At 64.0% G+C, this 20294-nt stretch overlaps 3 protein-coding genes across 9 annotated transcripts in view; 1 reads left to right on the forward strand and 2 right to left on the reverse strand.

Moving 5' to 3' along the window:
- AXIN1 (axin 1) overlaps positions 1 to 16689 on the forward strand; it is a 63082-nt gene extending 46393 nt beyond the window's left edge. For 5 of the 7 annotated variants that reach the window (XM_049110966.1, XM_049110967.1, XM_049110970.1 and 2 more), the window contains 7 exons: positions 3991 to 4128; positions 7757 to 8286; positions 8982 to 9152; positions 11664 to 11909; positions 13690 to 13797; positions 15299 to 15466; positions 15980 to 16689. In XM_049110966.1, coding sequence (XP_048966923.1) covers positions 3991 to 4128; positions 7757 to 8286; positions 8982 to 9152; positions 11664 to 11909; positions 13690 to 13797; positions 15299 to 15466; positions 15980 to 16106 — 1488 coding nt within the window. In that variant the 3' untranslated portion in view covers positions 16107 to 16689. The remainder of the gene's footprint in view (positions 1 to 3990; positions 4129 to 7756; positions 8287 to 8981; positions 9153 to 11663; positions 11910 to 13689; positions 13798 to 15298; positions 15467 to 15979) is intronic. The other 2 variants (XM_049110968.1, XM_049110969.1) reach the window with 1 other exon arrangement.
- LOC118354934 (uncharacterized) lies at positions 11909 to 13694 on the reverse strand. The gene is made up of 2 exons (XM_035717408.2): positions 12538 to 13694; positions 11909 to 12374 (listed from the first exon to the last, which is right to left on the reverse strand). Exon 1 carries the CDS (start codon positions 13515 to 13517, stop codon positions 12585 to 12587), a length of 933 nt encoding a protein of 310 aa, XP_035573301.2. The 5' UTR covers positions 13518 to 13694; the 3' UTR covers positions 11909 to 12374; positions 12538 to 12584.
- Positions 16690 to 16924: 235 nt separating the features above from the next.
- Positions 16925 to 20219, reverse strand: PDIA2 (protein disulfide isomerase family A member 2). Its single transcript, XM_025417210.3, has 11 exons — positions 19923 to 20219; positions 19126 to 19332; positions 18919 to 19052; positions 18701 to 18838; positions 18514 to 18630; positions 18295 to 18420; positions 17999 to 18196; positions 17786 to 17906; positions 17453 to 17634; positions 17173 to 17283; positions 16925 to 17067 (listed from the first exon to the last, which is right to left on the reverse strand). Exons 1-11 carry the CDS (start codon positions 20116 to 20118, stop codon positions 17023 to 17025), a joined length of 1575 nt encoding a protein of 524 aa, XP_025272995.3. The 5' UTR covers positions 20119 to 20219; the 3' UTR covers positions 16925 to 17022.
- Positions 20220 to 20294: the final 75 nt, after the last annotated feature.

Consider the following 20294-nt stretch of genomic DNA (forward strand, 5'->3'; position numbering starts at 1 on the left):
ATATTAGTTGACCATAGAGTTGATGGCCCGTGTCTGGGTTCTCTATTCTGTTCCATTGATCTGTGTGTCTATTTTTGTGCCAGGACCACACTTTCTTGATTCTCTTCTTAAAAAGATTGATTGATTGATTTCAGAGAGGGAGAGAGCACAAGCAGGGGGAGCAGCAGAGGAGGAGGGAGACACAGGCTCCCCACTGAGCAGGGAGCCCAGTGTGAGGCTGGATCCCAGGACCCCAGGATCATACTTGACCCGAAGGCAGATGCTTAACCCACTGAGCCACCCAGGCATCCCTCAAAAACAATTTTTGATTCAATAAGTTAACCAGAGTGAGTGTTCATTAAAACCAGAATAGAAAATGAGAGGTTGAATACAGACCTGGAAAGGCTTCTCAGAATATGGCATGGGGAGAATCAGGAAGAGTCAAGAACAACAGGTGTCAGTGGGGGAATGTTCCAGAATGGAGGAAGGCAAGGAGTCTTCAGGTTTTGGAAGGTCCTGGCCAAGTCAGCATGAAGGTAGAGCCAAGAAAGGCAGTGGCATGGCAGGGAGAGCCTGGCCTTCCTGTGAGGCATGGACGGTGCTGCGGCCCCACAGGCTTCCTGCCTCGGTTGACCAGCCCCTGGAGGGTGGCTAAGAGCATTGGCAGGCACTGTGCCGAGCATTGGGCCTGGCCCTCAGTGACCATTCAGTGAGAGCAGGAGGTCCTGTGTGTCCTGAGAGAAGCCGGTGTTGCCTTCGGGGGAAGGTCAAATGAGCCCCTGCTCCATGTGCTGTTCACGCATCCACAAGATCAGCCCAGACTGGTCGACGGCCAGGCCAGGGGGGTCAGTGCAGACGGGGAGCCAGAGGTCAGCCAGAGGTCCTCACCCGCCTGGGCTTTGTTTCTGGGGTCCAGCGTGACAAGAAGCTCTCGATCGTGTACTTACCTGGGGTGTGAGGAGCTTCTTGGCCTCTGCAGGGCCACAGCCGCGTCCGTTGTTTGACGGTCAGCCGTGGGCGGCAGAGGGCAGGACAGAGAGGGTGGGGGCCGCAGGAGCAGGAGCTCTGGATTCAGCCTTGAGAGAGCAGAGGCCCTCAGAGCAGCACGTTGTTCGGGGCAGTGGTTGGGCAGGTGAAGGGACTCCAGGTGTCCCTTGTGGACGCCCGCGGACATTAATCGGGAGACACCTGGCCCAGGCGGAGTCGGGGGCCCAGGCGGGGGAGCTCTGGTGCCCAATGGCAGGAACTATCACCTGCAGACGCTGCAGGAGCAGCGTCAGCGGCAAGGGTCCCGAGCCACAGGGAAGGATGTGGCTGCATGTCCTGCCTGTTGGCCATGGAGAAGCCCCCATCACCCCATCACCCTGGACACCCGTGTGCGGGCTTCCATGCACAGCAGCCCCTCCCAACTTCCTCCCCTGCTCCGCAAAATAATGGCTTTTGTTTGTGGGAGTGGTTTGCGACTTTTTTACAGATTGCTTAGCCCATAGATTTGCTTTCCCGAAGAAAGCCATCTTTCCTGGTAAAATAACTGATTTTTATTTTTAAGGGTAACATTTTTTTTTTTTTAACACTTTATTTATTCATGAGAGACACAGAGAGAGAGGCAGAGACACAGGCAGAGGGAGAAGCAGGCTCCATGAAGGGAGCCCGACGTGGGACTCAATCCCAGGACCCCAGGATCAGGCCCTGGGCTGAAGGCGGTGGTAAACCGCTGAGCCCCCCGCACTGCCCCAAGGGTAACATTTCTTACTCAGCCACCCAGACAGAGGTGTTCCCCATCGTAGCCAAGGCTGTGGGGTGCTGTGGCTGGGATGGTCTTCTGTGGTGGGGACACTGGCCTGCACCCAGAGCCTGTACACATCCGTTTTGTCATTGGGCAGTGGCAGGGCAGGGGGACGCGGGCTGGCTCCTGGGTTGGGCGAGGGGCTTGTTGGTGGCTGTGCTGGGGCACGTGGGCGCCTGCCCTGCCCCTTGAGCGTCAGATGGCTGCTCCTCGTGGCTGACGGAGGAGCCCTTCCCGTGCCCCAGAAGGTCCATGGCTTTAATGACAGTCTTTTCCTTGGCGACTTTCCTGTTCCTCTGCAGCTAGAAGGCACAGGTGTGGTCATTAGCATAACTTCTTGCAATGTGTGGCTTTTCGAAGCATAACCTGCAGCCTGGAGGCTCTTCTCCAGACCACACGGGCTTGGGGGTACATCTGCCGCAGCCGAGCCCCCGCGTGTCCTCTCGCCAGCATCACCCTGCCTGTGTGCACTTTGGCCTCGTGAGGACTTTTCACTGTGCCCTTGGTCCGTGTGTGCCGTCCCGCTGTCCGGACCTTGGAGCTCTGGCCACCCGGATGCCTGGCCTTCGGCCCTCAGCCCCGTGTGGGCCCTGCCCCTCTGGTCCATGCAGCGCCCGCGGAGGCAGCACTCCCTGGCCGGCCCTGTCGGCCTCTGCGCTTCTCACATCTGATGTCTGTCCAGGAAGACCCCGCCACGGCCTCTCAGCCTCTCGCCATCCCTACCGCCTGGCCTCTTCTGGGGACACTGGCCACCCTCAGTCGCCCCGTCCTCGTGGGCCTGGCCTCCTCACATCCAGGATCAACCCCGGGCTGCCTGCACCAGCTTGTCGTGCCGTTGACGTGCTGCTTGTGTCCTGGCCTTGCCCTCCTCTGCTTCCCTGTCCAGGGCCCTCTGAGGTCCCTGCAGCTGCCCCTGAGCTCATCAAGGCCAGTGTCGGCCCCACATGGAGTGTTGGTCTCTGTGCCCTGGCCACGACTTTCTCCCCCAGGCTCACGTGTGTCTGAGGTTAGGGACTGTTGTAGACGAGAAAAGTGAACACAGTCGGCTCCGACCCCCATGGGAGGCCTCCCCCCTCCCCCCTACCTCCCCCCTCCCCTCCCTTGGTGGCCCCCCGGGGCCCCCATTGTCCCCCTCACTTAGACCTTGGTGGCTTGGAGGTTTAAATGCTACAGTGCGCCTTGTTGGGACAGCTAATGAAATTGGAATGAGATCGGCTACTTAGGTAATAGTTGCCAGGGCACTCTCCTCACTTTGTACTATTTGTGATGAAGTGCAAGGATGTGTTTGGTAAAATCACGAAGGTGTTCAGGAAGGAGCGGGCTTCGTGTCTTCTCTCATGGCTCAAGGTGCACAAGCGTGTCTGCCTGTGTGTGCACACGTGCATCTGTGTCAGCGTCTGTGAGAGGGGATGGCAGTGCTGGCGGGTGTCAGCAGTTGGGGAATCGCGGTGGAGGGTGGACAGTTCTTTGGGCTATTACGGTGTTTTTAACTTTGAAGTTCTTTCAAAGTAAAGTTACGCCCCTAGAAGACTTACAGTGTGTTCCTGAAAGCTGCATTGCTCAGCTGTTTTGTCCAAAAAGGAAGGTCGTCTCATTTCCCCTGACACTTGTGCCCTGAGTTTTGTGTCTCCCACCCTTAGAGCAGAGCCGCATCCCGAGCCTGGTGTGGGCCCTCGGGGGCTGCTGTCCCGTGCTGCGCAGGGCAGTCCTGCAGGCTGTATCCCCCAGGGCTGGGCTCGGCCCCTCCCTCACACGGTCCCTGGCCCCGTAGGTCTGCCCCAGGCACTGGGCCTCACGGGGTATTGGCCTGGCCAGGCGTGTGCGGGGCACTTCCTGGGGGCGGCTGGGGGCCGAGGTGAAGGACACACCGGAGTTAGCACACCGAACCTACTCCCTGCCTAGGGCCCTGCCGGCTGCTGCCCTGGTGACCTAACCTGGCTCCTGCCGGCCCCCGGCTGCCAGTCCTCTGGTCGCAGAGGCCAAGGACACGGTTACCAGCCTCGCGTTCCCCTCCCAGGTCAGCGCTGGGTGAGGAGAGTTTTAGTCCCACAGCACGGGGGCCAGTGAGGAGGTTGACACGGAGCGAGAGGGGAAAAAATGAACAGTTACGTTAAAATGCGGATTTCACGTGCGATGTCTTGCCCAGAAAGTGCTCGCGTGCCACCTTGGCGCGGGTGGCGGTTCAGAGCCACACGTGCCGGCTAATCAGCAGTGTCTCCTCGCAGCGCACTTACCGAATGCCAAAGGAAATCCGTGTGGAGCCCCAGAAGTTCGCCGCGGAGCTCATCCACCGCCTGGAGGCCATCCAGCGGACGCGGGAGGCCGAGGAGAAGCTGGAGGAGCGGCTGAAACGCGTCCGGATGGTGAGTGCGCCCCTCGGGGAGGACTACGCATGGGCTCGCGCGGTGAGCCGAGTGGAGGGCGGCTTCAGGCCGCAAGGACTGCGTCCACTCTGGGGCTGGCCGCCTGCCCCTCGGAGCCCCCGCCGCCTGCTCTCCAGGGAGGAGGTGCCCGGGTGGGGGGCAGCCGCGGGCGCTCAGCAGCCACTCTGGGCCATGCGGAGCTGGGGGGCAGGCCGAGAGCATGCCCCGCTGTCGTCGCCCATGGGAGCCACGCAGGGGCCACGCGGGCTCAGCTCAGGAGGAGAGTGGTGGCGTTCGACGTGTGCCCAGAGCGGCCTGGCCGGGCCTGCCCCCCCTGCTCTCCTGTTGCTGCAGGCTCTGGGGGCTGGTACGCCCCGTCTGCCCTGCTGGCCCCTCCCGTGTCCCGGGGGCCCCCGGGGAGCACTGCCGGGTCCTGTGTGCCTGTGTGTGTGGACTGGAGCGTGGACTGGGCAGGGAGGGCTGGCGGCCCCCACCTGCCATCGCAGAGCACAGAAAGGCGTGAGGGCGGGACTTGCACGCCGTGTACCTTGTTTCGGGCCTGTGGCCTTGCTGGACGCTCAACACTGTGAAACCTTCATGCAGTTTGTAACTCACTTGCTTTCATGCTTCCTGCCCTAACTGCCAAGGACACACTTTGCCTCGGTCGCCTCTGCGCGTCATCCTGTGAGATTGGCTTCCTCACACGTGCGGGGGCTCCTGTGCTGGGACTTGGGTGACGAGCTCATTCCTCGAGTGAGGACTTCCCCGAGCCCCTCACACTCCACGAGGTGGCTTGTGCCCAAGGCTCCTGCACCCCGTCCTCCTGGCCGTGGGCCTTGCTCTGCGCATAGGGATTCCCTGCTGGAGTGGGAAGTGGCCACCGCTGGGGGCGCCCAGCGGGTGGTCAGTGGAGCAGCGACTCTTGATCAGGGCCGTGAGTTCAAGCCCCACGTTGAGGTAGAGTTGACTTAAAAAAGAAAAAATGGTCACCACCAAGTTTGCAAGTTTGTATTTTCTATTGTTTGCTCAGTATTTATGCGCAGTGCCTGAAATCAAAAACCAGGTTGCGCTTTAAGGAACGACTTCTGTCCGTGACGTTCATGTTTCCGATGGAGACCCGCGCCGTCCCCAGACTCGGGGAGCTCTCCCAGGAGGGGCCTACGCGCTTCCTGCCCCAGGGGTTGTGTGCAGCTCGAGGCCGGAGATGCTGTCGCGAGGCTGCTCCTGGGCCGCGGCACACGGGCACAACTGGCGGCTTCCTTGCTGGCCCTGCCGCTGCCCCCTGGGCTTCGGGAGCTCCCTCGTGTGACCCCGCTCCCCATAGCATGTCGGGACCTGGGGTTCGTGGCGGGGACTGGGGCGCGGGTGTGGTCACGGAGGCCGTCAGCACCATATGGCCCGGTGTGGAGGCGTGTCGGAGCACCCGTGCCAGGTGGCGGCGCCATCCCCTCGGCCTGCTGGCTTCCGGCCAGGTGGGCGCACCGCGGAGCCCCCTCCTCGGGCCCCCCGGCGGCCTGGGGGAGCGGTGGGAGGACGGGCAGGCGCCAAGCCGGATGCTGGCCTGCGGGGCGCGGGTACCCGTGCTTCGTGAGGCCGCCCGGGGGGATCGTGGTCGCTGTGCGCGCAGGCAGTGGGCATTGGCACGGGTGGCGGGCTTGCGGTCTCGGCTGGCGGCCCCGAGTCCCGGCGAGCTCCGGCGGCTGCGTGGGCCCAGATGTGGAGCTGTTTGTCGGGTCGGCACCGGCGTCGGCTCCTCCAGCGGGGCTGCCCAGGTGCTGCCAGGTCCGGCGGGGGCGCGGAGGCCAGCACCCAGCCCACGGGCCCCACGGGGCCTGCCCACCCCGACCTCCAGCGCCCCTGCCGCCTTCACTTGGGAGCCCAGCCTGCTGCCCGGGCAGCGCCTCGGCCTCCGGACTGGGGGGCCCGGCTCTCCATGGCCGAGTGCGGCCTGCGCCGCCGCAGCTCCCCTGTCCCCACGGGTGCCCCTCAGCCCTCGGGGCACCAGCACCGCCGGCAGCGCAGTTGCGTCGCTCACGTTGTGTCTATGCACAAAAACTCCGGAGAAAATCAAATCCAGTAGCCTGTTTACAAGGAATCCACACCCACGTGAGATTCCCCATCTTGTGTGATTTTGCAGCCTATAAGAATGTGTCATTAATCACTGTTTTTTTTTAAAGAAAAATGACTAAATAAGTTAATTTTATTGTGGCGCCTGAGCGGCTCAGTCGGTTAAGCCTATGCCTCTTGGTTTCGGTGCAGGCCGTGACCTCGGGGTCATGGGACTGAGCCCTGGGTGGGCTCTGCGCTCAGCGGGGAGCCCGCCTCCAGGCTCCGGCCCTCGGCCTCCTCCCACTGCCTGCACCCACGTGCTCGCTCTCAAATACATTAACAAATCTTGTTTAAAAACCTTACTTTTATTGTAAAATTTGGAAAGTAAGAGTGGAGAAGAAACAAACTATCTGCTAGGAAACCTCTAACCCTCTTGTCAGGGTTTCAAGACCCTGACATTGATTTTCTGTGATGGCAGAGCCGCTGAGAGAATGTATGTGATCTGGGCCCCCCGGGGTCGAGAGCGTCCCTCTTGCTCCCTGCTGCCCTCGGGGGTCACCGCCAGTGCCCCGGGCAGGCCAAGGCGGAGGGGTGGGGGGTGTGGGGGGGCCGTGGGGGGTGCCCGTCCCTGGGCCGTCCCAGCGCCCAGCGCCTGCGCCTGCGCCCTTAGCAGGCCTGGCGGGCCTGCAGCCGACAGCCCGTGCCAGCGAGGGGTCCGTATTTCCCGCTACACAACTACATTTGTGTTGCATTTCCGAGGGTCTGGTTACAGCACAGGCCCGGTCGGGTCGCCTCCCGTTCTTCTTGGTTGGTAGCGGGTTCACTCAGCATTATGCAGTTTGTGCAGTTCAGTGAGGCGAGGAAGGAGACTTGAGATGTATCTTTGGAGTTAGACTGACCAGATGTTTACGTTTACAAATGTGGTCCTGTGGATCCAGAGGAAACTCCGCTGGTCCAGTGTGACAATGTACCGAGAAACCCGTAACTCGATAATTAAGCAGGAAACAAGAGTTCCTCTGTACAAGGGCAAAATTTCCCTTGAAAAATATAATGGAAACTATGGCAATAAAATTGAGGAATGGGGCCCCCAGGCCGGCTCCACCAGAGGGGCTTGCAACTCTTGATCTCGGGGTTGTGGGTTCGAGCCCTGTGGTGGGGATAGAGATCACTGAAATGAAAATTTTTTTAAATATTGAGGAATAGGAAAATCATTGACTGAAAAGGTAAAAGTATCTTTATTGAGAAACACGAAAGTCAGTATGGAGGTTTCTCAGCGAGCAGGACTCAGGCTGGCACTGAGACCCTTGAACCGCAGGTGGGTGGCAGCCACGGGCGCGTCCGCACACTGTGGGTGAGCGTGGCACCGCTTCCTGGGGCCCAGCGCTTGCGGCTGGGTGGGAGCGGGGGCTCCGCAGCTGCAGGGAGGGGCCCTGGAGCCAGCCCGAGGCAGCTGGCCCCCCCGCACCTGGGCTCCGGGCTCCTGACCCCTCGGACCGCGCTGCAGGCCCACTTCTGTGTGACCCCACCCGTGAGGTTTCCATGACTGACAGGGAGCTGACACGTGGCCCTTGTCCTGCAGGAGGAAGAAGGAGAGGATGGTGATGTGCCCTCAGGCCCCCTGGGGGCCATTCATAAGCTGCCTTTGGCCCCCGCCTGGCACCACTTTCCCCCCCGCTACGCAGACGTGGGCTGCGTGGGACTGCGGGACGCACACGAGGAGAACCCCGAGAGCATCCTGGATGAGCACGTGCAGCGGGTCATGAGGACGCCTGGCTGTCAGTCACCAGGGCCCGGCCATCGTTCCCCTGACAATGCCCACGTGCCCAAGATCGTGGGGGTGCTGGGGGGTGTGCCCTCTGGGCACGGTAAGCACGCACCCAAGTCAGGGGCGAAGCTGGACACAGCTGGCCCGCACCTTCACAGGCACAGCCACCACCACAGTCACCACAGTGCCGCCAGGCCCAAGGAGCAGGCCGACGCGGAGGCTGCCCGCCGGGTCCAGGGCAGCTTTGCATGGGGCCCGGAGCTGCACGGCCACACAGCCAAGCCCCGTAGCCACTCGGAGAGCGTGGGTGCCGCCCCCAATGCCAGCGACAGCCTGGCCTACAGGTGAGTGCGTGCGGCAGCCTGAGCCGTGCCCTGGGGTTGGGACCGGGCATCCTTTGTCCCTGAACCTGTGGGTCTTCCCGGCCAGGAAGGGGACCGTGAGAAGCTGTGTCCCGCGGCTTCTCTTCTGCATTTCTAGGCCACGATTCCCCTTTGAGAGTCCTTCAGCCCTGGGGTGCCCGGGTGGCTGTCGGGTGAGCATCTGACCCTTGGTGTCAGCTCAGGTCATGATCTCGGGGTCGTAAGGTCAGCCCTATATTGGGCTCCCTGCCCAGTGGGGAGTCTGCTGTTCTCCCCACCCACCCACCCACGGTGTGTGCGCACACTCGCTCTCTCTCAAATCTTTAAAAAAAGAAAAAATGAAAGTGATTCAACCATAGCTGCAGTGACTGCAGGCATGTGGTGGCCTGAGTCCTGGCGCCAGGCATGGGTGCTGGGCCCGGCACGGGGGTGCCGAGGTGGAGGCCCTGGTTTCCGAGGGAGGCGTCTGGGCGGGGAGTGGCTGGGTCCCCAGGTGGGTGAGGGCAAATGCCCTAGCCGTCCTGCTGCTGTCGCCCGGACCCCTTCCTCCGCATCCTGCCAGATGGCCTTGGGGCGGAGCCCACGAGGACACGACTGGCGAAGCCACTGGGTTAGGGTGTGGTCCGGCGTCAGGCCAGGTACAGTCAGCAGGTGACTCGCGGCTCTTGCTGTTGCAGCGGGAAGGCCGGCACTGCCTCCAGGAGGAATGCCAAGAAGGCCGAGTCGGGGAAGAATGCCAGCACTGAGGTGCCCGGCCCGTCGGAGGACACAGACAAGAACCAGAAGATCATGCAGTGGATCATCGAGGGGGAGAAGGAGATCAGCAGGCACCGCAAGGCCGGCCACGGGTAAGAGGCGCCCAGTGGCCTGGCTCGAGGGCACGGCGCGCGTAGAGCTAGCCGACAGCCTCCAGCACGGCTCCACCAGGGCCCTGGCAGCTGTGGCCCTGCCACCCCCGTCTCAGCACATGCGGCGGAAGCAACGAGTCCATGGCAGCGGGGGCCCCAGGGGAGTGGGGGCCTTGATGTAGCCTCAGCGTCCTCAGGGCCGTGCCCGCCTGCTGCTGAGCTCTATCTCGTCACCCTGCCTCTGTGTGAGCTCCTCGTGCTACGCCCCACCTGCCATCACACGGCTGCTCTCGGGAGGTTATTTCTGGGCTGGTGACGCCTCTGCATGACACTGACCTCAGTTACTGGGGAGGTGAGGCTGGTACCTGCCCGTGTCTGCAGACAGACGCAGGGAGAGCCTCCCGTGCGTGCAGGTGCCCCCCAGCCATCTGCGGTGTCGGCACCGTCTGAGCAAGGATGCAGGGGCTTCTCCAGGGGAGCTGGGCCTCCAGATAGGCTGTTGCTGCTCCACGTGGGCCCATCCACCATGGGGAGACTCTGAGGGGTTGGGGGGCTGGTCAGACACCTCCCAGCCTGCAGACACCTCACTCGCAAAGCAGCCACCCGGGCCCTGGGGCTGGTGGGATTGACCCATGGGTGGGCGGGCCTCCCATTTCCTCCATCTCAGACGCCCCTGGCCCTCCATCGTGGGGGGCAGTGCACACCTGTCCTGCCCATCCTGGGTGGTGACAAAGGGTGAGGCCCCCCCTCCTCTGGGTCCCTGTGTCTGGTCTCCAACAGCCCTGGGCACACACGTGGTCACAGAGCCCGTCCTGGGCTAGGGGTCTGTGCAGAGCCCCTGGCTTGCTCTGGTTGGGGTGGGGGGTAGATGGAGGCTGCTCTGGATTTCTTCCTTTTTTGGGTTTCTGCAAGGAATGGCTCCATCCTGGCCACTCCTCCACCCCAAATGGACAGAGTAAAAGGCACATCTGGAGACAGTCTCAGGTTGGAAGGTGCTTGCTATTAGGACAGGCCATTGGGCGATGGCCCTTCCTTGTCTGCAGCAGGTCCCTCTCGCCTTCAAGCCGGGGGCTGTGTGCCTCTGCCTTTGTTCTTACATAAAGCAGGTAGGCAGGGGGTGGGGACAGGCAGGGAGAGCTAGGAGGGGGCGGGGGGCCCAGATCCAAGGTCTCCCCGGGGCTGGCCTTGCGGCTTCTTAGGGGGCAGAGCCTACCTCCCTCTGGGGTGCCTTCCCTTGAGCTTCTGGGGTCGTGAGCCCTCTTTTTGGGGCTTCCCCCTCGCTAAACCCCTCTTTCTGAGGCTACAGCCTCAGCTCAAGGACCCTCATGTTTCCGCTCAAATTCATCTAGCAGTTGAGCAAACGCATAGCGCACAGCCGTGAAGCATCTTTTGTGCTGAATTACAAAGGCAAAGCTGTGCTATCGTGCAGAGGGGAAAACCCAGAAAAAAATTACATGTTAAGAGTTACGCCACTTAAGTATTTTTGACAGGGAAGAGGATATACCAGTATAATGGGAGTAGGTATTTTTAAGTATGATATTTTGGATTATTTATATTTTTCTTTGAATTTACTGTGTATTTTGAGTTTCTCACGAGGAACATTTGTTTTGACGTTAAAACGTTTTTTGGTTTTATTTTATTTTACTTTATCTTATTTGACAGCATGAGAGAGCGAGAGGGGGAGTGAGAAGCTGGCTCCCCAGTGAGCAGGGAGCCCAGAGAGAGACTCAGGGCTGGACCCCAGGCCCCGGAGATCAGGACCTGAGCCGAAGGCAGATGCTTCACCGACGGAGCCACCCGGGCATCCTGATCCTGAAATGTTTTTTAAAAACACTAAAAATGTTTCTTTAAAAGAAGTTTTAGGGCAGCCCGGGTGGCCCAGCGGTTAAGCATCTGCCTTCAGCCCAGGGCATGACCCCGGGGTCCCTGGATTGAGTCCCACGTCAGGCTCCCTGCGTGGAGCCTGCTTCTCCCTCTGCCTGTGTCTCTCTCTCTCTGTGTCTCTCATGAATAGATAAATACAATCTTTAAAAAACAAAATTAGTTATATAGGATAGGATTTATATATTTTTTTAATTTTTAAAAAATATTTATTTATGGGAGAGACAATAAAGTTTCAATAAAGTTACTAAAACTAAGTTACGAAGGGGGTACCTGATGGCCGGTTGAGCGTCGGCTCAGGCCACGGTCTTGGGGGTGTGTGATCGAGCCCCTTGGTGGGCAGGGAGTCCACGTGATGTTCCCTCCACCCTCCCCCACTCCCTCGCTCTACAATAAATATATATTTTTTAATTACAAAAGAAAAAAAAAGGAAAGGGAAAAAAATCACAAAAGAAGTGTGTGACATAGACATGTCTGTGTCGTGTACAGGAGGAAACTGCAGCAGCTCACATGCTGGCCAGGGTCAGTGGTGTGTGTGGCCACCCCCGCCCGGTCCTGGTCCCGGTCCCTGGCACCTGCCTGTGGCCAGGGCTTCAGGTGCTGCCACGTCCGATTCTCTTGTTCCCAAAGGTCCTCTGGTGCCAAGAAGCAGCAGGTGCATGAGAGCTCCAGGCCCCTGTCTGTCGAGCGTCCCGGGGCTGTGCATCCCTGGGTCAGTGCTCAGCTCCGGAACTCCGTCCAGCCATCTCACCTATTCATTCAAGACCCCACCATGCCACCCAACCCGGCCCCCAACCCTCTGACCCAGCTGGAGGAGGCCCGCAGGCGTCTGGAGGAGGAAGAGAAGAGAGCCAGCAAGTTACCTTCCAAGCAGAGGTATGGGGGTCAGGGAGGGCAGGCCGCGCTACCTGCCAGGGCCGCGCCAAGCGCCTCGGCACTACTTAGGGGCCAGAGCTCCCCAAGGCCCGGGGCTCCCCCAGACAGCCCAGCTGCCCGCCCCCTGGCAGTCCTGGTCTCTCCTTTCCACTAAGAGCCACCGTGGGCTGGCAAGGGGCCCTGCTTTGTGAGCAGGGTCTGGGGGGGCAGGTGGTGCTGACCCTGTCCCCGTGGGGATGGAGAGGGAGCCCTCTTTGCTCTGTGAGTGGACACTCACACTGGCTCTTGCTGGGAGCCTGCAGTGCCCCATCACGTCGTGGAACAGCTAGAGGTTGGCGTCCGGTCACCCCGGTTGCTGGGCAGGCTGAGCTCAGTGGGGGCCCTGGGGGTGCCGTGAACAGTGCCGTCGGCAGCGGGCAGGACGGTCAGCACTGCTCAAGTACATACAGATGTTCAGGTTTTCTCCTGGAAGGACCCCAAGAACAGTGTCCCCCTTGCCGTGCCCTCCTTGGCCTCGGGGACCACAGAGGTGGGCCCACTGGCGATGCAGCCTCCAACAGACCCTCCCCCGGCGGCACCCCTTTGAGGTAGCAGGTGTTCTCTTCAGGCTACAGTGTGGTTTCCCTACCTTTTCAGCTGGGCCTCGAGGTCACTTCTCCCACATGGAGCAGGGTCTCAGGGCGGGTGGCTCCACAGTGACCCTGATCTCCTCGGACTTGGCCGGCACGCCTTCCCCCGTCTTCGATCACTGGTCATGTTTCCCAGGGGCCTCGCTGCGGGGGCCATCCAGCTCTGGGAGGCTGGCGGCAGGGTGCCCGTCTCATTGGGCAGAGCCAGGGGTCTGAGTGTGTCCCCTGGTCTTGAAGGCACCCACGTTTCCGGCTTCTGTCTCACACCGTGACCCTGCCAGCCTGGAAGCAGAGCGCTGGCTGGCATGGGAGGTTGGCCTGGCGCAGGGATGCCACGCAGCCTGACAGGGCCCGGGACCTGAGGCGGATGGGGTGGCAGGGCTGGCATGTGGGAGGTCCTCCCTGTCGCACAGACCCCTTGTGGGGTGCCGTCCTTGCCACGCTTGGGGTGCAGGGCTCGCGTCTGCTCTCCCACCAGCACCAGCAGACCCCACCAGCAGACTCCTGCTGCAGAGACACCAAACCGCCCCTCGGGCCTCTCGTGTCTGGGGCTGTGAGCCTCCTGACAGGTTTTGGCCAGAGGCTCTGGCATCGCCACTTGTCGTCGGTCCAGGCGCATAGGCCTCTTATCGATGGCTGCAGACACGGAGTGAAGGTCCAGGGCAGCAGTAGGGTGCCGGGCCCCCCACGAGGTCCTCGGGGACCCCCAGGCTGGCAGACGAGCAGTCGCCTCAGGGCCGCCAGCCGGCCCCCAGGACGGAGCAGCGTCTGAGCGCCGCCGAGGAGGAGCTGTGTGCGCGGAGGCAGCGAGGCCAGCCCTGGCCCGGAGGCCCTCAGGGCGGATGAAGGGATGAGACCCTCCTGCCTTGGATCCGCGCTCCCTGCGGGTGGTCCCAGGAGCTGCGTCGTCCAGTGAGGCACCTGGAACTGTGACTGACCCTGACGGAGCCCTGACCTTCCAGCCCCACGGCCAGAACATGTTTCCTCTGCCTCACACAGGCTGAGCCGTGTCTGGCGATGACGCAGCCTCTTGGGGGCTCCTGCCCCACCTGCCAGTCTGTGGCCCCTCGGCCGCGCCGCCGCACCTGCCCCAGCGCCCCCCCAGGCACCCACCCCGGCACCTGCGGCTCACTGACCCGGTTGTTCCCTAGGTATGTACAGGAGGTCATCCAGCGGGGGCGCTCCTGCATCAGGCCAACGTGCACACCTGTGCTGAGCGTGGTGCCAGCCGTGTCGGACTTGGAGCTCTCCGAGACAGAGTACGTGCGCCGCCCTGGCGGGTCCCAGTACCGCTTACCCAGACTGCGCGCGGCCAGGTCCTGCAGTGGAGCCACTGTCCCCGGGACCGTACCTGGGGCGCCGCACTGGAAGACACGGGCCGGGCTCAAGCTTCCCGTGTGCATGGAAGGAGATGTAGGCCGTCCTCGTGTGCCCTGTGGCCAGCAGGCCAGAGAGGAAGTTGTGCTCTGCCTCCGCTCCGGCCCATGTCACCCGCACGCCGTGACTGGCCGTGGTTCCCCTGGCTCAGCACCTGCATGGTGGCCCGGCTGTGCGCAGGGGCTGTGTGCACACCGAGCCCGCTCCGTTCTTGTGTGGAAGGCAGGCGTGCGTGGACGCGTCCGCTCCCCGGGCTCGTGCAGAGCAGGGTGGGCACTGGGGAGCATACGTGCACAGGACAGAGCGAAGGAGGGCCCCCTCCTCATCCCAGGCGATGCTTTGTCATGTCCAGCCCGATGCCTGAGGGGCTTCACTCCTCAAGGGTGGTCCCTGCGTCCCTCCTGCAAGAACGGACCCCCCGGGGCCCCTGCCCCCCAGCGGGAGGGTACAGGATGCGGGCAGGGCAGGCATGCGAGCTTGGCTCGAGCAGTGGAAGGCCGCAGGCCCAATTAGGCACCTTGTGTGCCCAGGAGCACGAGGGCGAGGGAGAGTCCCCACCGAGCGCTCAGATGACCTTGTGATGCCGTAGTCCCCTCTGGCAGGGCTCCGGGCCGGGGCCACGGGCTGCGCCGAGCCCACCTGGGCCGCCCTGGGGCGGTCACGGGGGTGAGCTGGATGACAGAGGGCACTTGCTGCCTGTGCTCTCGGACGCAGAGCAGTGCTCAGCACAGGCAGGACCAGCAGGCAGGTCGGGGACCGTGCGGCCTCCTGCCCTCCCTGGGGAGTCTGGCCGCCCACTGCCTCTGCTGTCTACACAGGGTGTCCGCGGTGAGCAGGTCCCTCTCCAGATCCCGGCACAGTGCTGTGTGCAGCCACCAGCCGCCGATGTTTCCGAAGCGGGAGGGCTCTAGGCCTTTCCGAGGGCACGCGCAGTGTAGACCCGCTGGGGCTGCGCTGGTTCCAGTAGCCTGGGTGTCTTGGAAGCCAGGAGCTGGGATCCGCCGTGGGGCCTGGCCCAGAGAAACTCGTTCGCCATGTTCAGTGGTCTGCGTATGGGGTGCCGCCCCGCCGACTCAGGCTGCAGGTGGAGACCTGAGGCCGTGCAGTGGGTGCGGCAGTGGTGGGCCACTGAGGCAGCTGGGCGTGGGGCGGGCAGGCGGGCCGTGAGCCGGGTCCACGCTGTGTACTGGAGTGCGTGGGGTTGGTGCCCGCCCGGGACCCCATGGACTGAGGCCCCCCTGGCCGGGCAAGGTGCTCGGGCGAGGGCGTGTGCGTTCGGCGAGACTGGCCGCTCCTGCGCGCCCTGTGTCCTGGGGCACCCGAGGCCCGTGGGCTGTGCCCTGGGACCCGACCCAGCCGTCACTACTGCGCCTCTGCCCCCAGGACAAAGTCACAGAGGAAGGCGGGCAGTGGGAGCGCGCAGCCGTGTGACAGCATTGTGGTGGCCTACTACTTCTGCGGGGAGCCCATCCCCTACCGGACGCTGGTGCGGGGCCGCGCAGTCACCCTCGGCCAGTTCAAGGAGCTGCTGACCAAGAAGGGCAACTACAGGTGAGACCCGGGTGGGGCGGGGACCCTTCACAGTGCTGGTGCCTGTGCAGCAGGTGTGCACGGCGAGGGAGGAGGGGCTGCAGGGGGGGCCGCGGGGGGCGGGGGGAGGAGCTGCGGGGGAGGGGCCGGGGAGGAGCTGCTGGGAGGAGCTGCTGGGAGGAGCTGCTTGGGAGGGGCCTGGGGAGGAGCTGCCGAGAGGAGCTGCTTGGGAGGGACCGGGGGAGGAGCTGCAGGGGAGGGGCCGGAGAGGAGCTGCGGGGGAGGGGCCCGGGGAGGAGCTGCCGGGAGGAGCTGCTGGGAGGAGCTGCTGGGGAGTGGCCCGGGGAGGAGCTGCAGGGGGAGGGGCCGGGGAGGAGCTGCATGGGAGGGGTCTGGGGAGGAGCTGGATGGGAGGGGCCTGGGGAGGAGCTGCAGGGGAGGGGTCGGGGAGGAGCCGCCGGCCAGGCGAGCGCCCTTACGCTCACCACCACCCCCACCCCCCCCCCACCCCCCCCCCCCCCCCGCCCCTTGCAGATACTACTTCAAGAAAGTGAGCGACGAGTTTGACTGCGGAGTGGTGTTCGAGGAGGTTCGCGAGGACGAGGCGGTGCTGCCCGTCTTCGAGGAGAAGATCATCGGCAAAGTGGAGAAGGTGGACTGAGCGCCGGCCTGGCGTCCGCGTCGCCTCGGGCCCTGGCAGGGACGCAGCGTCCGAGCCGGGCAGGCGCCCGGCAGGCTGGAGGCCCGTCCTGGGGGCCCATAGGCCTCCGTCTCTCCACGGTGGTCCTGCGGGCGTGGCCGGGCCCTGCTGCTGCTGCTGCTGCGGGTGGATCGTCCCGCTGTGCCCGGCGCTCTTCGCCCCGCGTCACCGTGCAGGCTCCGCCGCTGGACCCGGGACTCGCCCGCCACCACCTACCCCAGGCAGGCCTGGCCAGGCCTGGGGTGGGTGCCTGGGCCCCGGGCCTCTGTAAATTGTACATGTCACCGAGTGCCTTCAACACAGCTTGTCTCTTGCCTGCCACTGTGTGGATCCGGCGATGGAGCCCCGTCGCGATCGCCCACCCCTCCGGGCGCGGGCTCAGCGGGTCCGGGCCCCTCCCTCTTAGGGCCCCTGTAAATATGTACATTTCTCAGGCCAGGGCCAGTGGGGGGCTGTCCCAGCCCGTTTTTCATGCGCTGACTTGTACAATTATCTTTTCAAAGGTACTTGGATAATAATGAAATAAAATCATTTTTGAACCTTCTCGGGCTGCGGACACACACGTCTCCGGTGGTGGCGCCTGGCTGGAGGGCTTTCCGGCCCCAGGGGTCAGGGTGTGCGCAGGGTGTCTCCTGGACACCGGGGCATCCCCACACCAGACCCGAGTCAGGCTTTCACCCAAAAGGGATGGGGGCTACTCAAGACGGGTCGGGGCCTGGGAGGCTCCTGGGGTAACCCCAAGGGCCAGGGGGCCAGTCGTGCTCAGGAACCACACACAGTCCAGGACCAAATCTTTATTCACTGCCCAGCTTCCAGGGCATGGATGTGGGGGCAGCAGAGCGGGACGCGGGGGCAGCAGGTGGTGATGCGGGGGCAGCTACAGCTCCTCCTTGGGCTCCGCGCTGGCATTGGCTGGTGTGTCCTGAAGACAGAGGCCCAGCTGGAAGCTGCACCCTTGCTTCACCCCTGCCACCGGCAACCCCAGTGCCACAGGCCCAGAGACGGCGACCTTGGGACGGGCACCCACCGGGAAGGGGGCCGTGGGCTCCTCTGTGGGCTCCTCAGCTGGCAGCTCGCCCCCGTTGTCCAGAAACTTGGAGAAGGTCTCCACGTCCCTAGTGCTTTTGTACTCGATCACCTGATGGACGCCAGGTTCTGCGCAACACGCCCCACCACCGGGGCCCACCCCGGCCGGCCCTCGGGCTCCGCGCCCCACGGAGGAGGCCCCGCCCCCGGCCAGGCCCCGCCCCGACGCCCTGCGTCACCGGAGGCCCCGCCCCAGCCCGCGGAGGGCGCACCCGCCTCACCTTCCGCCCCGGGCCCGCCGGGAAGTACTTGAGGGTCGGGAAGCCGTGGACGGGGAAGGCCTCCAGCTCGTTGGCGGTGGCATCCAGCTCGGCGATGACAATGTCCTCGTGGTCCTTGTACTTCTCGGCCAGGGCCTCCCAGGCTGCGGCCATCGCCTTGCAGTGCGTGCACCACGGGGCGTCTAGGGCAGCGGGGCGTTGGCGCGGCCGCAGGGCCGTCCTCCCTCTCCCGCCCTCCCCCCGCCCCCCCCCGCCCCCCTCCTTCCTTCCCCCCCACGCCCTCTCTCCCTCCCCCCTCTCCCTCCCCCCGCCGCCCCCGCCCTCTACACTCACAGAACTTGACAAACACGTTCTTGGTTTCATCGAAAGCCACCTGCTCGAAATTCTTGCCCACGAGGGTCTTGACCGGCCGCCTGTCCCAGTCGGGGGGCACGTCCTGGCTCAGGAGGTAGGGCTGCGGGACGGGCCAGGGCTTCACGGGGGCCGCAGGCCTGGCGCCCACGCCACCACCACCCCCCCCCCCCCCCGCGGACAGCGTCAGCGCACCTTGACCTGGCCGCTGAGCACCGCGTGGCAGAAGGTAGCGACCGCGGCCGCGGTGAGTGGGCCGCCGCCCACAGGCGCGTACTTCTTGGTGGTCTCCATGTTGATGAGGCGCAGGGCGGGGGCCTCCTCGGCCTTCAGGCCGAAGTACTGCAGCACGTGGGCATTGCTGGCGCCCACGTCCACGACCACGAACAGCACCTGCCGACGGCGAGTCCGCGCTGGCCGCCCGGCCCGACCCCGACCCGACCCGGCCCCCAGGTGGCCCGACCCCCACCCAGGCCCCTACCGGCAGGTACCTGTCCTCGGAACGGGGGAGCCGCCTCCCCAAAGCCCTCCAGCAGCTCCCGGTGCTCAGCCAGCGTCTGGTTCACGAACAACAGCAGGTGGTTGAGGATCCTGGCCGCAAAGATCTTCGGGGACGTCTGCAGGGGCAGGCTGAGTTGGCAGGGCGGCTGCCACGGACACCCCCACCCTGCACCGCCCACCTCTGCAAGCACGCCTATAGCCCAGCTTGCCTGGCTGTTGAACTCTGTGACCAGGTGCATGCTGTGCGTGAGCAGGAAGCGTGACAGGTCCCCCTGGTCCAGGCCCAGCTCCTCGTCCACTGGGAAATCTGCCCGCCCCTCGTCAAACTGGACAGCACCGGACAGGTCAGCAGGAGTCCCGGCCCTGACCCCTACTCCCGTCTTGGCCCTGACCCACCTTCTTGAAAAGGACGATGGTGTCCTTGGCGACACCGAACTTCTCAAAGAGCTTCGGCTGGTCAGTAAGCCCGAAGGTCATGTCCAGAGCATCCTGGGCCAGGGCCAGGAAGGTGGCCACATCCTCGTCCTGCCGGTCCTGCGGAGCCCAAACCTGTGAGGTCAGCGGGCGCCAAAGGCCCCGCTCCCGCGGCCCGGACCCCAAGGGCAGCAGCTCACCCGGAAGAAGCCGATGACCACTACGTCCCGGCTATCTATCAGCGCCTGAGCTCCCTCCGCGTCCGCCAGCCGCATGGCGCTGGGCCCCACCCGCCGCCTCAGCCACTCGGCCATGCCGTCGGCCTCCTTGGGGCCTGCGGAGAGTCCCTTCAGCCCAGGCCCAGCCGCCAGCCACCAGCCCCCAGCCCCCGGGCCCGCGCCCCGCACCGGTGTACTCCTCTGGGTGTGTGCGGTTCCCGTCACGGAAGAACTTGAGCGTGGGGTACTCGGTCACAGCGAACTCCTTGGTCAGCTCCGCCTCCGCGGGCCCATCCACCTTGGCCAGCCTGGCTTCGGCTGACTCGGCCGCCAGCAGGGCAGCTGCCTTGCTGTACTCGGGGGCCAGCGCCTTGCAGTGCCCACACCAGGGGGCATCTGGGGGACAGGGCCATGAGCGGCCCTGGCCCCTGCCACCCCCGCCGCGCCACAGCTGGCCGACCTCGGGTCAGTCAGGTCTGGCCAGGAGCATCCCGTCCACACCTCCCTCCTTCGGGGCCCATCTGAGCGTCTGCCCCAGAGCCAGGCTGCTCAGGGTGCCTGCTTGGGCGCAGGGCGGCCTGTCCTGACCGGGTTTGAGATGAGCCGTTCAGCTGCCGCCCGAGGCCTGCGCCCAGCCACCTGTGTCTGCTTGCGGGAGGTGCCAACCTAGGAACAGTTCTCCCTTGTGTAAAAGCCTGCAAAGATCCAGTGGGCGAGCAAGGCCCGAGTGCTGTCTGGCCGCCACAGTTTGCGGATGGAGACGATCAAGGGTCTTCCCTGCACCTGCCTCCCCACCTCTCTTGCTCAAGATGGACGCCCCCCTCCAGGCTCAGCTCCCAGGGCTGGGCTTCCGACACCATTGGGCAAAGCCCCGGGAGCCCCGTGGGGGCCGAGTGCCCATTGGGGCAGCCCGGATCCGCAGGTGGGGAGCTGAACCCCGGGGTGGCCCCTGGGGCTCCTCCAGCCCGCCGGCCCGGTGCACTCACAGAACTGCACCAGCAGGGTGCGATGGGCCCGCAGGGCCAGGCCCAGGTTGCGCTGGTTCAGCACCAAGATCCCATCCTCCTCAGGGACCTTCTCCTCCTCGAGGGGCTCCTCCTCGGGCCCCCCCGGCCCCTGTCCCCGCAGGCCTGAGGCCCCCAGCAGCAGCAACAGCAGCGCAAGCAGGAGCTGGCCGTCCATGGCAGTGCCGGCCCACGAGGCAGGGGGCAGATAAGGGGGCCGGGGGCCAAGCGGCAGCCGCCACGTGGCACCCGGGCCCAGTCCCAGGAGATAAGGCCACCGCCACCCCCCCCACCCCCAGGGCAGGGAGGCAGACAGAAGCAACACCCAGGGCAGTGAGACAAGGCGACTTTAAT

The sequence above is a fragment of the Canis lupus genome, chromosome 6 (assembly GCF_003254725.2).
Source record: "Canis lupus dingo isolate Sandy chromosome 6, ASM325472v2, whole genome shotgun sequence".
Classification (NCBI taxonomy): Eukaryota; Metazoa; Chordata; class Mammalia; order Carnivora; family Canidae; genus Canis; species Canis lupus.